At 53.8% G+C, this 12,621-nt stretch overlaps 2 protein-coding genes across 2 annotated transcripts; one reads left to right on the plus strand and one right to left on the minus strand.

Annotated features, from left to right (window-relative positions):
- Nucleotides 1–56: 56 nt before the first annotated feature.
- Clpsl2 (colipase like 2) lies at nt 57–2,689 on the plus strand. Its single transcript, XM_075978781.1, has 3 exons — nt 57–146; nt 1,039–1,161; nt 2,594–2,689. The coding sequence occupies exons 1-3, from the start codon at nt 57–59 to the stop codon at nt 2,687–2,689; spliced, it is 309 nt and encodes a 102-aa protein (XP_075834896.1).
- A 5,733-nt stretch (nt 2,690–8,422) lies between these two features.
- Clps (colipase) lies at nt 8,423–9,976 on the minus strand. Its single transcript, XM_075978782.1, has 3 exons — nt 9,821–9,976; nt 9,053–9,175; nt 8,423–8,654 (listed from the first exon to the last, which is right to left on the minus strand). The coding sequence occupies exons 1-3, from the start codon at nt 9,905–9,907 to the stop codon at nt 8,523–8,525; spliced, it is 342 nt and encodes a 113-aa protein (XP_075834897.1). The 5' UTR covers nt 9,908–9,976; the 3' UTR covers nt 8,423–8,522.
- Nucleotides 9,977–12,621: the final 2,645 nt, after the last annotated feature.

Consider the following 12,621-nt stretch of genomic DNA (forward strand, 5'->3'; position numbering starts at 1 on the left):
ACCCCTACAGAGATCTTTTTCCCAGTACTGCTCAGGAACCTCCAGTCACCCAGGCCATGGCCTTCACCCAGGCCTTAGCCACCACGCTGGCACTGCTCGCCGGGGTCCTGCCACACAGCCTCAGTGAAACCTCGGATCATAAAAAGGTGAGCAGTGTCCCCGACTTCTGTGATCAAAGGGTGGGGACCGAGGACTGCAGACAGCTTGCAGCCTCCCTCAGTGGGAATCCAGGCCCTGACTGGAGGTGTGAGGGGACCCCAGGTGCACTTCACAAGGCTGTTCAAGTTCCAGTCACCTTCCTGGACCGAGAGAGCAGTACCCCTGGCCCAGGCCCCATTGGCTTTCACACCACTGGGTCTACCACATACTAACCCCTCCATACTGCTGGTTCTGGGTCCTCTTCCGCCCTCCTCCAGGGCCCAGGGCTCCTCTAGATGCAGTCTTTCTCCCTCCTCTTTCTCCCCTTGATTTTTAATTCTGAAAGTTCCTTCCTTCCTTCCTTCCTTCCTTCCTTCCTTCCTTCCATCCCTCCTTCTCTCCCTCCCTCATTCCTTCATCTATGTACATGAAGACCAGAAATAACTCAGGGAAGTCCATTCTCTCCTTCCATCTTTACTCCCTTGCCCATCCCAGGCTGCCCATCATCCCAGGCTGCCCGTCATCCCAGGCTGCCCATCATCCCAGGCTGCCCGTCATCCCAGGCTGCCCATCTCACACAGCAAGCCCCTTTGTTGGCTGAGCCATCTTGCTCCAGTCCAGTTCCACTAGCTGTTCAGACTGTGGTCTGGGACTATTTCCCATTGTCATTGTTTAGAAGCCATGGAGGTGAGAGGGCAGGAATTGGGATGAAGAAGGAACTGGCTGAGCCCCAGAGCCTGATTCTTTTGCTCAATCAAACTCTGTTTGGGGAAGAGGGTACACATTGTGGGGAGGTGTCTGAGGTGGCTTCTCTTCCTGGACCCCTGAGTTCTTAGGCAGTGCCAGGATTTCCTCTGTCCCTTCATAGACAGGAGCTGGTGACCAAAGCTGTCTCTGCAGGCCAACGGAGACAGGTGCGTCCACCATACCCACTGCCTCAGTGACTGCTGCCTCATAGATCTGGAAAAAAGCGGGGCCTTCTGCACCTCCAAGTCTCGTATGGGCATGGCGTGCTTACCCCAGGTGAGACACCAGCGAGCGGGGAAGGGGGGGACAAAAACACATCTGTGCTCCCACCTCCTGGGATACCCTTCCCCCACTACCCACTCCTCCTGCAGTAGCCCAGGCTGCCTCACTCAGCTGGAGAGCTTGCAAGGGAAACCTCACAGCCTGCCTGGTGACTACGCATAGTAGATGCTCAACAAGTGTTTGCTGAGTGAGAATCTTTTTCTTAACTTTTCTGGTGTAAGGGGGATGGAGGAGACACCTGCCCTTTCTTAGTGCCCATCTCTCTGAACCATGACCTGGTCACTTGGGAGAGCTGCAGGGCTAGCTGAGACCTCAGCTTTCCGGTGGGATTCTCACTTACATCCTGGTTTCCCTAGCCTGGGCCCTCTCTGACCTTTTGTTTCCTTACCCATTAAGTGGGACTAATGTGTCTACCTCACAAAGCGACTGGGACATTCATAGGGCTCACTCAAGCAGGCTGCTGTCAACTGGAAGACACAAAGGCACAGAATGTCTTGTTCCTACTCACTGGCCATGGGCCCAAACTCTCATAGGGAAGATGGACCCAGCCCCCATATTCCTGCCTGACCCACTACCAGTGTCTAAAGGAAGCAGCCACGGACCCCACTGTGGCCTGGAGAATCTCTTTGTTAGAGGGCACTGGGTACATTGTCTCGCCCACTATAATATTATGAAAAAGTAATATAATAGATGAAAAAGTCACTCCCCTGGTCGGCTTTCCGTTTCTGTTATACACAAACACCAGAACCAAAAGCAACTCAGAGAGGAAAGGGTTCGTTACAGCTTCTACTTCCAGGTCACAGCCCATCACTGAGGGATGGCAGGCAGGAGCTGAAGTAGAGACCATGAAGAAATGCTAATTAGTGTCTCACTCCCAGGCTCAGCTTAGCTTTTTATACCAGGTCCACCTGCCTAGGGATGGTGCTGCCCACAGTGGGCTGGGCCCTGCCGTATCAATGACAATCTGGGGGAGGCAATTCCTGAATTGAGGTCCCCTCTTCCTAGGTGACTGTAGATTATGTTATCAGGAAAGCCCATCGTGGGCAGGGGAACCCCGTTTGGGGGGAGCTGGGGGTGGAGAGGTGGGGGCTGGAGACGCGTCTCATCAGTGTGGAGCACTTCTGACAGAGGACAAGGTTCCTGTCGCAGCACTCACGTGGTGGCTCACAGCATCTGTAACCCCAGTTCCAGGCGGTCTAACAGGCATGCAGGCGTGTGCATACCTGCAGGCATGTAAGCACATAAAATAAATCTTGAAAGAGAAACCAGGCCAGCTGCTGTTGACCCCCTGGACAGAGGAGGGGACCAAGGAGCCCAGACTGGGCTCAGTCATCTGACATGGAGCCTCAGGTCACACCGCTGCTTACACTTGCCTGGCTCCCCAGGAAGTATAATCCCCTTACCTCACATCTTCCCTTTCCCACAGACTAAGGGGGCCCTGAACATCATGTGTCCCTGCCGAGTGGGCTTGAGCTGCCACTCCAAGGACCCTATGTGCCCCCGCCGGTGCCATATGATCTAGAGGAGGACACAGGCCGCTCACGGTCACTGCTGCTGCATCCTCTCCCCAGGAGTCCCCATCCTGCCCCTCAGCTCCAAGCATTAAAGTCACTTTCTGGCTCTGGTCTCTATCCTTTGTGGGAAAGTCAAAAGGGGAGACTGAGGCAGGGAGAACTTCTCTGTGGCTTTGTTTGCCTAACACCTTGGTGGGGAGGGGGCTGGGAGGGCTGGAGGGCTGGAGAGCTTCATGGGAAGGGACAGGGCTGAGAGATGAGACTGGGGTGTGTGATGGGGAGGGACAGAGTGGGGGACTATTTGAGGGGGGAAAGAGGGTGAAGGTGGAAGGGAGTCATGTCTGTTCAAATGTATGGGGTGGGGGCTGGAGGGATGGCTCAGAGGTTAAGAGCACTGGTTGCTTTTTCAGAGGTCCTGAGGTGATAGTCACATGACCCGCCCCTCACAGCAATTGCCTGAACTGCAAGCCAGAGCAGCTGAACTCCTGGAAAGTTCAGATGCTCGCCGGGGAGGACAGTCTGGGACCACACGCGCCCATGACTTGCTCCTCTGGCCTGTCTCTTCGGATAGCCCAGGACCTGTGACCTCTCCTCCCGGCCTGTGGTCACATGGTCATGACGTGGGGCGGGGCAAGCCTTTAGCTGCACCTTCCAACCACTTCTGGACCACCGTGCCACGCAACAACAGTTGACTTTGAACGTATCTCCCCTGCTGGAGGGGGATACCCTCCTGCAGCTGTCTGGGAGGGCAGGCAGCCCCCGGGGGGTTGGCAGGAGAAAGCAGGAAGTGGCACAACAGGGAACATTGGGTCCCAGGACGTCTAGGAGAAACAAAGGCTCTGATCCTGGGTTTGGGCTATAGCTGTCAGAGACTGGGGTGCTCAGCCGCTGACCTGAGCTCAGAGCGCTCGACATACTTTATTGAGGACATACTAGATACTTTTCTTAAGTGTCCAGGACAGGACTGGGGTGAGAGAGCAGACCTCGCCACAGAGCTCCCGTTAAGTATAATCCACAGCTGAAGTTGGAGGAACAGGGTTTCAGGCAGAGGGAATGTTGGCTGCGAAGTCAAGGCAGAGCCAGAGGAGGAGGCACTGTGAAGAGGGGCCAGGGAAGTAAGAGGAAGCGAGTGAACAGAAGAGCCGAAGACCCTGCCCTCCTGCCGCTGGAATCTGAAGGAGACAGATTCAAAAAGGGAGAAAAGATAAAGATAATTCCAGAGAGGTGGTGCTGCTGTGAGCACAGGAAAACAGGATGGTCCCCCATGGCTTTGATCCTCCCTCCATGGCTGGGGTCCTCCCTCCACGGGTGGGGTCCTCCATGGCTTTGATCCTCCCTCCATGGCTGGGGTCCTCCCTCCATGGGTGGGTGGGTGCAGTGCACAGCGTCTCTGCGCTACCACATAGTTCATGAGCTTCAGGCAAGGGGCTGGAGGTTGAAACACACAGAGACACGGACCTCTAGTCACTGGTAAGAAGCCCCTTATTCAATAGCACCATGGAGGCTTATATACCCAACAGTCAGGTGGGCCCACAGGTGAAAACCTTATCCTCTGATCCTCAAGGCAAGGCAACACGTGCTCGTGAAGCAGAGCTGGTAAACAACTTTGACACAGCTTTCAGTAACTCAAATCAGAAGGAAAGTGAAGATCTCTAGCAGGGAAGAGCAGTTGGAGGCCAGGACTCCAAGTGGTCCCAACAGCTGGGGTCCTCCATGGCTGGGGTCCTGCTTAGCTGGAGTGCAGAGTCTTCCTCCTGAGGCAGGAGGGGGATCAAAGCAGGGCGCTCTGAGTAGGGTGCTAGAGGCCCAAGGCAGTTCTGAGGTAGGGGAATGGAATCATGGGAGTTGACAGGCTTTCTTTAGATGTTCTGGAAGAGTGGACAGGAAGGACAAGGCGTGAGGAGATGGGGCAGAGAGGCAGTGGGAAGGCAGGAAGAGGCGTAGCCAGTGTGACCCTCACTCCGCTGTCCTCGCAGGGCTTACACCTGCCAGAGGGCCAGCCAGATGGCTCAGCAGCTAAAAGTGCTCGTCACACAAGCCTGATGACCTGGGTTCGATCCTCAGACCCCACAGAGGATGGAGACAACTGATTCCACAAAGTTGTCTTTTGACTACACATACAAATAATAAAATGCATTCATTGAAAACACCCTTCAATAGGTACAAGAATCCATGACATCCACTGTCCACATCCGGTCAATGTTACATGTAGTACAGAGTGCAGACCAGGAATTCACACAGTGCCCGCTCCACCAGGACGGCCTATAGAGTCACCCCGACACCATCAAGGCTTGCTTCAAGGTTAACCTGGGCTACATCGTAGAACCTTGTCTCAACAACAACACAACAACAGGCCCCGTCCTCTGCTCAGCTTTGTGTCAGTGACAGGCTCCCCTCACCCAGGTCTTCCTGTCTGTCACCTCTCCCAGCTGCATCCCTGCCAAGGCCGTTGTCCAGAGCCACGTGGGCCATTCGCATTTGTAGGAGCTGAAATCAACACATCTGGAAGTGCATCGGCTTGGTTTCAACAGTTGCGTTTCAATTTCTGGGAGTTATTTCTGAGCAGTCCTGGTAGTACAGGCTTGTCAGGAGGATTACAAGTTCAAGGGCAGCAATCAGAAAAAAAAAAATAGGAAGAAAGGGCATTTGTCAATCGTGGGCAAGACCCTGGGTTAATTTCTGGAGAAACAAGGGAGGGGAAGAAGCAAAGAATGAGGGGGGGCAAGAGTAGAGCCAGCCTGGAAGAAAGCAAGGACGGGAAGAGGCAAGGGGGAGAGGAGGGCAGAGGAGAGAAGAAGAGGCAAGGAGGGGACAAGGAGAGGGGAGGAGGAGGAGGCAAGGAGAAGGGATGGGGGAGGAGGCCAGGGAGTGGGAGAGGGCCCACCTTGGCTGTAGAAAACTCCACTGTGGGGCTGGAGAGATGGCTCAGAGGTTAAGAGCACTGACTGCTCTTCCAGAGGTCCTGAGTTCAATTCCCAGCAACCACATGGTGGCTCCTCATAGCCATCTATGGTGAGATCTGGTGCCCTCTTCTGGCAAGCATACATGGAAGGAATGTTGTATACATAATAAATAAATCTTAAAAAAAAAACTCCACTGTGTGGTTGTCGGGATGCCAGCTTCGGGGAGTGGTACACCATGGCACTATGACCTATCTTTCCACCGTATTCACAGAGCCTGGCACACAGCAGATGACCAATGGGATTATGTTAGGATTCCCTAGAGCTGGGACCTGAACCCGGGGCCTCTTGAAGAGCAGCCATCACATTTAACCACTGAGTCATCTCTCCATCCTGGGAACAATGCTTTGCTTTTCTTGTTTGTTTTTCGAGACAGGGTTTTGCTATGTAGCTCTGGCTGTCCTGGAACTAGCTCTTGTAGATCAGGCTGGCCTTGAACTCACAGAAACCCTCCTGCCTCTGCCTCCGAGTGCTGGGATTACAAGCATGTCGTTCCATGCTAAGCACTTATGTATAATATGGTGGGAGAGGGACATACATATGTGTGGAGGTCAGAGGGCAACTTGAGAGAGTCCTCTCCTTCCAAATGTGGGTCCTGGGGATCGAACTCAGGACATTGGGCTTTGCAGCAAGCACCTACTGAGCCGTCTTGCCAGCCCGGGACATGTTTGTGTGGATTTCAGAGCAGGTGACTGCTGACTTCCAGGCTTGGTAGGAGAAAGGATTACTTACTTAAAAGCCACAGTGTCGCCGGGCGGTGGTGGCGCACGCCTTTAATCCCAGCACTTGGGAGGCAGAGGCAGGCGGATCTCTGTGAGTTCGAGACCAGCCTGGTCTACAAGAGCTAGTTCCAGGACAGGCTCCAAAACCACAGAGAAACCCTGTCTCGAAAAAAAAAATACAAAAAAAAAAAAGTCACAGTGTCTATCACCCCTCTCCTTCCGTGGAGCCCAACACCAAAGGTACTTTGCTCATATCCTAAAGATCCTCAAACACCGTGGGCGCTGCGGTCAGTCTAGATACCCAGCAAAGCATGACTGCGGCTCTCTTCCAAGGCTCGGGTGGCACTTGCCTCTGCACTCTACCTGTCTCCACAGAAGAGGCACTGAAAACTCTTTGTGTTGGGGGTCTCCTTTCCCTTTCTTGATAGTGGAACTCCAGTGTTACTTGAGCAGCAGCAAACCCAGCTCTGGGAGGGGAATCACAAATTGTCAATCATGGTCATCCAGACTCCCTTGCAGCTAGAGTTTGGTCAACCATGGCTGTCCAGTCTCCCTTGCAGCTAGAGCTGGTCTGACCCAGTTGTGGTCATTGTGCTATGAAGAGTCGGCGTAGAACAGTGGCTCTCAGCCTTCCCAGTGCTGCAACCCTTTAACACAGTTCCTCAGGATGTGGTGACCCCCCCCACCATAAGATTATTTTCATTGCTGTTCATAACTGTGATTTTGCTGTTATGAATTATAATATAAATATCTGATATGCAGAACATTTGCTGTGCAACCCTGTGTAAAGGTCATTCGACCCCCAAAGGTGCCACAACCCACAGGTTGAGAATTGCTGGCCTAAAGGTCTTAGCAAAGACAAGGAAGGGAAGGCAGCAAGGAGAGCCGTCTCTCCCCATCCCCCTACTCCTCTGCTTTATGGTGAAAGGGTATGGTGCTAGGAGTAGCTGCTTATGCACTGGACTTGTGCCAGCACTTCCTGTCTCCCGACTGCGGGGCTGGCGAGACTGAAGACACACCATTTTGTGAAGCCAAAATGTCATGGGGCTTTGCAGCTGAACGTGGTCTGAAGGCAGAAGTCACGGGTTCTAGAGGCTTCGCTAACCCAGAACTGCAAACTGTGGGACTGGGGGAGTGCCTAGATTTTGATACCTGACTCCCTGTTTGTGAATCCCCCCTCCACCCTGTAGTCTCCCAACTCAGGGGTCAGAAGCTTCTCCTTGGGCCTTGCTGTGTCTTAATTAACTCATGGGGTTTTAAAATTACATTTATTTATCCATTTATTCATGTGTAGTGGTGTGTGTGTGTGGTCTCATGCACGGTGTCACATGAGTGAAACCCAGAGGACAGCCTGTTTTTTTTTTTTTCTTCTACCATCTGCATCCCCAGGAACAAACTCAAGCTGGCTTGGTTGCAAGTATCTTTACCCACTGGTCCATCTCACTGGTCCTACTGATATTTGATGGCTCCTGAAAGAACATAATTCTATATTAAGGAAAAATTTAATTCCTTATGCTTTCTACTCCTTCTTACTGTGAATGTTGAGGAAGGACAGGGCACCCTACGAAGAAAGGTAGGGTGGGCTTGTGTGGTGCTGGGCACTCTCCTCCAGCTCTCTGAACCCAGCATCCTTATAGGGACTGTAAGTTCTTCCTCCCAGGGTCACGGGGCGGGGGGGGGGGGGTCCAGAGAGGAACCACTGCAGTTGTCAGTGGTCTGGCTCATTAGCACAGAAGAGGTGTCAGCTAGCTGTCACAACTGAAAAGAGGGAGAGCTAGAAGAGGGGACTGTCTTGATCCGAGGCACAGCCCCCGTGACGTCAACATCCATGCTGTCTTGTCTCGCACCTCTCTGCCTGCCTGCCTGCCTGCCAGGGGCTCAGGAGAGGAGGGAGGCCCGAGCGGGCCTGCTCTGTAGGACCGGGTCTAGCTCTGCCTATTCACCAGGCTGTCCCTGACCCCAGCCTCCACACACACTTCTGCCCTGTGGGAGCCTGGCCCTGGCAGACAAAGGTTTCATGAGATTTCTGCTGGCCCCGCAAGGACAGGCAGAGGCGGGCAAGGTTGCAGGTGTGCTTTAATTGCCAACAGCTGGCTCAGACGGGACAGCGGAAAGAGGAGGGGAGAGAGCGGTGCCTAGGCCCAGCTTATTGCATAAGCTCACTGCTTGGAGCGCCCGACATCAAGGCAGATGCCATAGTTGGTGTTGGTGATGGCGCCAAGGATGGACTTGTCCCCCTCGCAGCTCAGGCCCCGCTCACAGGGACACCTGTAGTAAACCCCATAGACGCTCTGCAGAGAGAGGGAGGTTCAACAGAGTCACAGCCGGTGGGGACACCTTTGCTATCTTTTGTTCCCTGCCTGGCTGTGAACTGGATTCCTGGCACTTCACAGTGTGCTCCTGACTGCCTCACCAGGGGGCCTGGGATTAGGCCTCCACCAACACTCTTACTAACTTGAAAGCTCAGAGGAGCCTCTCTTTACCCACCTGTGGAATGGGAACACACACACACACACACACACACACACACACACACACACACACACACACGTCTCACCAACCCAGGGGCCAGTTGTGATGGTCGGGGTGGAGGCTAAACCCTTCACCCTGGAAACCTCCCTCCTTGCTCCTTCAGCACTCCCTGTCCGGGTGGAGCCCTCACCGTCCCCCAAGCCTGCAGGGCATGTACCTGTGGGGAGCACTCGCTGTTCTCGATGGCCTTGTGGGTGCAGCGGGCGATGCCCAGGATGGTGTCATGCTGGCAGCATTTGCTGCTGCACTGCATGCTGTTAATGCAGATCTCGCCGTCATCCTGTAGAGACAGCCTGTCAGCCCGAACCCTCCCTGTACCCATCACAGCTACCATCAGCCCTGTCTCTGGGGGCGGGGCAGGTGTGTAGGTCCTACTATTACTGGCTACTTCCTGGTGGCCCTGACCAGCCATTGACACCTTGGTGCCTTGCACAGGGGCCCCCAAAGCAGGGCCTCCCACATTTCCTTCCTTTCATTCTATGAGACAGGATCTCACAGTCCAGGCAGCCCTGGAATTATGTAGCCCAGGCTGACCTCAGCCTCCCCAGCGGTGGCCTTACAGGCAAGCATCACCATTCCTGGCTTCCCCCACTGTTTGTGGAGGCAGTGAATGTGGAAGTCGTCTCTACACTCCACATGCATTGGGCATGGAGGCACTAGCCTTTAATGCCAGCTTAGAAAGCTGCCAACTTCTAAGCCACAGGACCTTGCCAGACAGAGTTTCTGACTTAGGGTTCTGGCCTCGTAGAGAGCACTGTCCCAGCCAGGTGGAGTTCAGAGCTGTCCCTCCATCTCTCCTGGGATGGCCTCATAATACAGCCAAGGACTCAGGGAGGGACACCCAGGCTGGGTGGCACCTGAGGTCAGGAGCCGAGCTTCCAAAATCCTCATGGCAAGACTCTGACGGCCCCCAGAGACACCTTACCAGGTTAAGAAAAAGTCCCCGGGGCCCAGGAGCTGCATAGGCCACTGCAACAAGGGTCACAAGCAGAAGGACAAGGGCCCTCTCCATGGTGTCTGGTACAGCTGGTGCGGGTAGCAGCCGGCAGTTCAGAAGGCAGAAGGCAAGAGCCAACTGAGGTGGGGGGCCTTTAAAGGAGCCCTATCTACACGGGACCCGCCTTCTGCACACTGAAGGACCAGCCACGAACAGAGGTTCAGATGTGGCCTGTGTGCTGGGGGAGGGTCCTGATAAGACAGCTGGCAGAACTCATAAGGGCGGGTGTGTGTGTGTGTGTACGTGTGTGTGTGTGTCCACACATGGGAATGTGGGACATGCTATCTATCGCATTATAGTTAAGACAGCAGACTCTGGCTGCGAACTTCAGTGGTAGAGTGCGTGCCCTCCCAGCACCCACGAGGCCTGAGTTTGATACCCAACAGGACAAATACAGAAAAAAAAAGTAGGGGGAGGGCCCTGGATGAGCAACTGCACAAGTGACCAGCCGCCAGAGTTAGGTAAAGTAACCATCCTGGCTCAGCCGGGGGTGATTGCAAGAGCCAGGAGGGTGGACTGAGCTGGGAGGAGGAGACCGTGAGTCTCACGGGCTCTGTCTGTGTTAATATGAAACTACTGAGTGTATTTGTATTACATACAGAGCATAGTGCTCTGAATTGGACTATTACCAGGAGCTCTGGGGATCTGATCTGGTGTCTCCCGCTCCTAAGCAAGGCAAGTGTAGGGTGAGGCGCAAGAGAAATCCAAGACATTTGTGTCACCTACTCTCCCCCCACCCCTCCCCCATCCCAACCCCCGTCCTGATCAAACTCAGGCATGAGGCACAGGTGATGAGGCTGAGGCCCTAACCCTTAGGCTTCCGTCTGTGCTCGTGGGGGATTCCAGAGTCAACCCTCGCTAGGGTGTGTCTGTTCTCTGATGGGAAACCCTCTGCCCTGTCGCAGGGAGCTGCCTCCTGAGGCAGTTACAGCTCTGCACAACGCTCTGCTGTGACTCGGTACCTGCACGTGTGGCGTGGGAGCTGCCCTCAACTGGGCATGGTGGGGTACACCCTACACCCATCTTCCATCCCGGCTCCTAGGAGGATCTTGAGTTCAGGACAGTCAAAGCCATGTAGCAAGATCCTATGTTTAAAACAAAACCCTGAAAGTAACAGGCCCCCTGAGTTAAGGTTGTCAGTCACTCTGCCCCCGACCTAAGGTCATGTACACACAGGAGAACTTTCTACTCCTGGCTGGGAGTGAGGAGGTCTCTGAGCCTGGCGGTGCAGGCTGGGAAGGGCCCAGCTGTCTGAGTGTGCTCAGGTGTGCAAACAGAAAGGCTTTCCCTGAAGATCTGCTTGGTGCCACTGGCACCCCCAACCCTAGGAGGTGAAAAGCTGCCCAAGCGCCCCAGGTTTGGGTGCTTCTGGCCACAGCTTTGATCTTGACCAACTTGGCTTCAAATATAAACACTTAAAATGGCCATGACCTTGGGTGAGCCATTTAAACTGTGTGAGTTCTCTGAGCCTATTGCATTCCTGGGGCCAGAACCCTGGTTACAAGCTGGAGGAACTAGTCAAGAGACCCTCAAAGCCTAAGGAACAAACACAGGGGAACCCTGACCAGGGAATGTCATCCTTTCAGGGTTTTGTGTTTGAAGTCATGATCCATTCTTGCCCCTTCCGCTCGGGCTTGGCCAGCTGCCCCAGGCTTCTGGGCTCTGGGAGATGAGGCATCAGGGTTGTTTCCCCAAGTCCACCCAGCAGCTGCAGAGACATCAAAGGACGCTGAAGCATGGTCAGTCTGACTCTAGCCACTCACGGGCAGCTTCCCACGGGCAAAGTTTCAACCCTTACACACACACAGAGCTTCAGTAATTCTGTGTTTCCTGATGCATACAAACCAAGGCCTTTGGAAAACACTAGAACCTCAAGGTTTAACCACCTCTCTTGCCTGACCTAGGGAGAATTTTGCTCTCAGTTTTCTTCTGAAAACAAAACAAAGTTCACACATTCATAGGGGTCCATTTCACGGGCTGCTCCTTTTGGTAAGGAAGTCACTCACACTGGGGAGCAGATGTGGCGCACGCCCGAAACCCCAGCGTTCGGGAGGTGAACGTAGAGAGATAAAGGAGAGATAAAGGATATCCTCGGCATAGAGAGATAAAGGATATCCTCGGCATAGAGAGTTTGAGAGAGGCAGGGACTATGTGAGGTGGTGTTTCTAAGAACAAAATAAACAAAAGAGGGTGTGTGATTCATTGACCTGGCCAAAAGAGACAGAACTCCCTGGTTGTGCTTCGGGGAAAGGGGGTGGGGAAAATGGGACAGTGGCTATCCTGCAAGAAAAACTGCAGAGGACACAAGGAGCCTTCTAAAGTATGAAAATCATTCTCCAAATAAGTCAGTCGGGTGTGGTGGTGCACTCCTTTAGTGCCAGCACTTGGGAGCCAGCTGCAACTGGCCAGCTCCAGGTTCAGCAAGAGACTGCCACAGTGCGGAAGGCAGAGAGGGATCACAGAAGATCCCCAAGGTCAGCTTCAGGCCTCCACAAACACACGCATTGTCTCACACACACATGCACCCACACACGGTCAAACACGCATACACAGACATGCCAGAAACAATCAGATGTAGATCTCGAGTCTCTGATACATGAGGGCTAAGCTGCTATCTAATGGTCTGTGCTCTGTGCGCCTGGTAGCTGATGTTCCCACAGCTCCTAACCCTTCCCACAGCTCCTAACCCTTCCCACGGTGGTGTTTGGTTTAATCTGTATCATTCAACC

Source organism: Microtus pennsylvanicus, chromosome 7 (assembly GCF_037038515.1).
Source record: "Microtus pennsylvanicus isolate mMicPen1 chromosome 7, mMicPen1.hap1, whole genome shotgun sequence".
Classification (NCBI taxonomy): Eukaryota; Metazoa; Chordata; class Mammalia; order Rodentia; family Cricetidae; genus Microtus; species Microtus pennsylvanicus.

What these genes read in the sequence shown, in the direction of transcription:
- Clpsl2 (XM_075978781.1), top strand. Translation starts at nt 57, where the DNA reads ATGGCCTTCACCCAGGCCTTAGCCACCACGCTGGCACTGCTCGCCGGG. An exon ending in AAACCTCGGATCATAAAAAG is followed by an intron (nt 147 to 1,038) that starts GTGAGCAGTGTC and finishes CTGTCTCTGCAG; the next exon opens with GCCAACGGAGACAGGTGCGT. An exon ending in GCATGGCGTGCTTACCCCAG is followed by an intron (nt 1,162 to 2,593) that starts GTGAGACACCAG and finishes CCTTTCCCACAG; the next exon opens with ACTAAGGGGGCCCTGAACAT.
- Clps (XM_075978782.1), bottom strand. Translation starts at nt 9,907, where the DNA reads ATGGAGAGGGCCCTTGTCCTTCTGCTTGTGACCCTTGTTGCAGTGGCC. An exon ending in GGGGACTTTTTCTTAACCTG is followed by an intron (nt 9,176 to 9,820) that starts GTAAGGTGTCTC and finishes CTGTCTCTACAG; the next exon opens with GATGACGGCGAGATCTGCAT. An exon ending in ACAGCGAGTGCTCCCCACAG is followed by an intron (nt 8,655 to 9,052) that starts GTACATGCCCTG and finishes CTCTCTCTGCAG; the next exon opens with AGCGTCTATGGGGTTTACTA.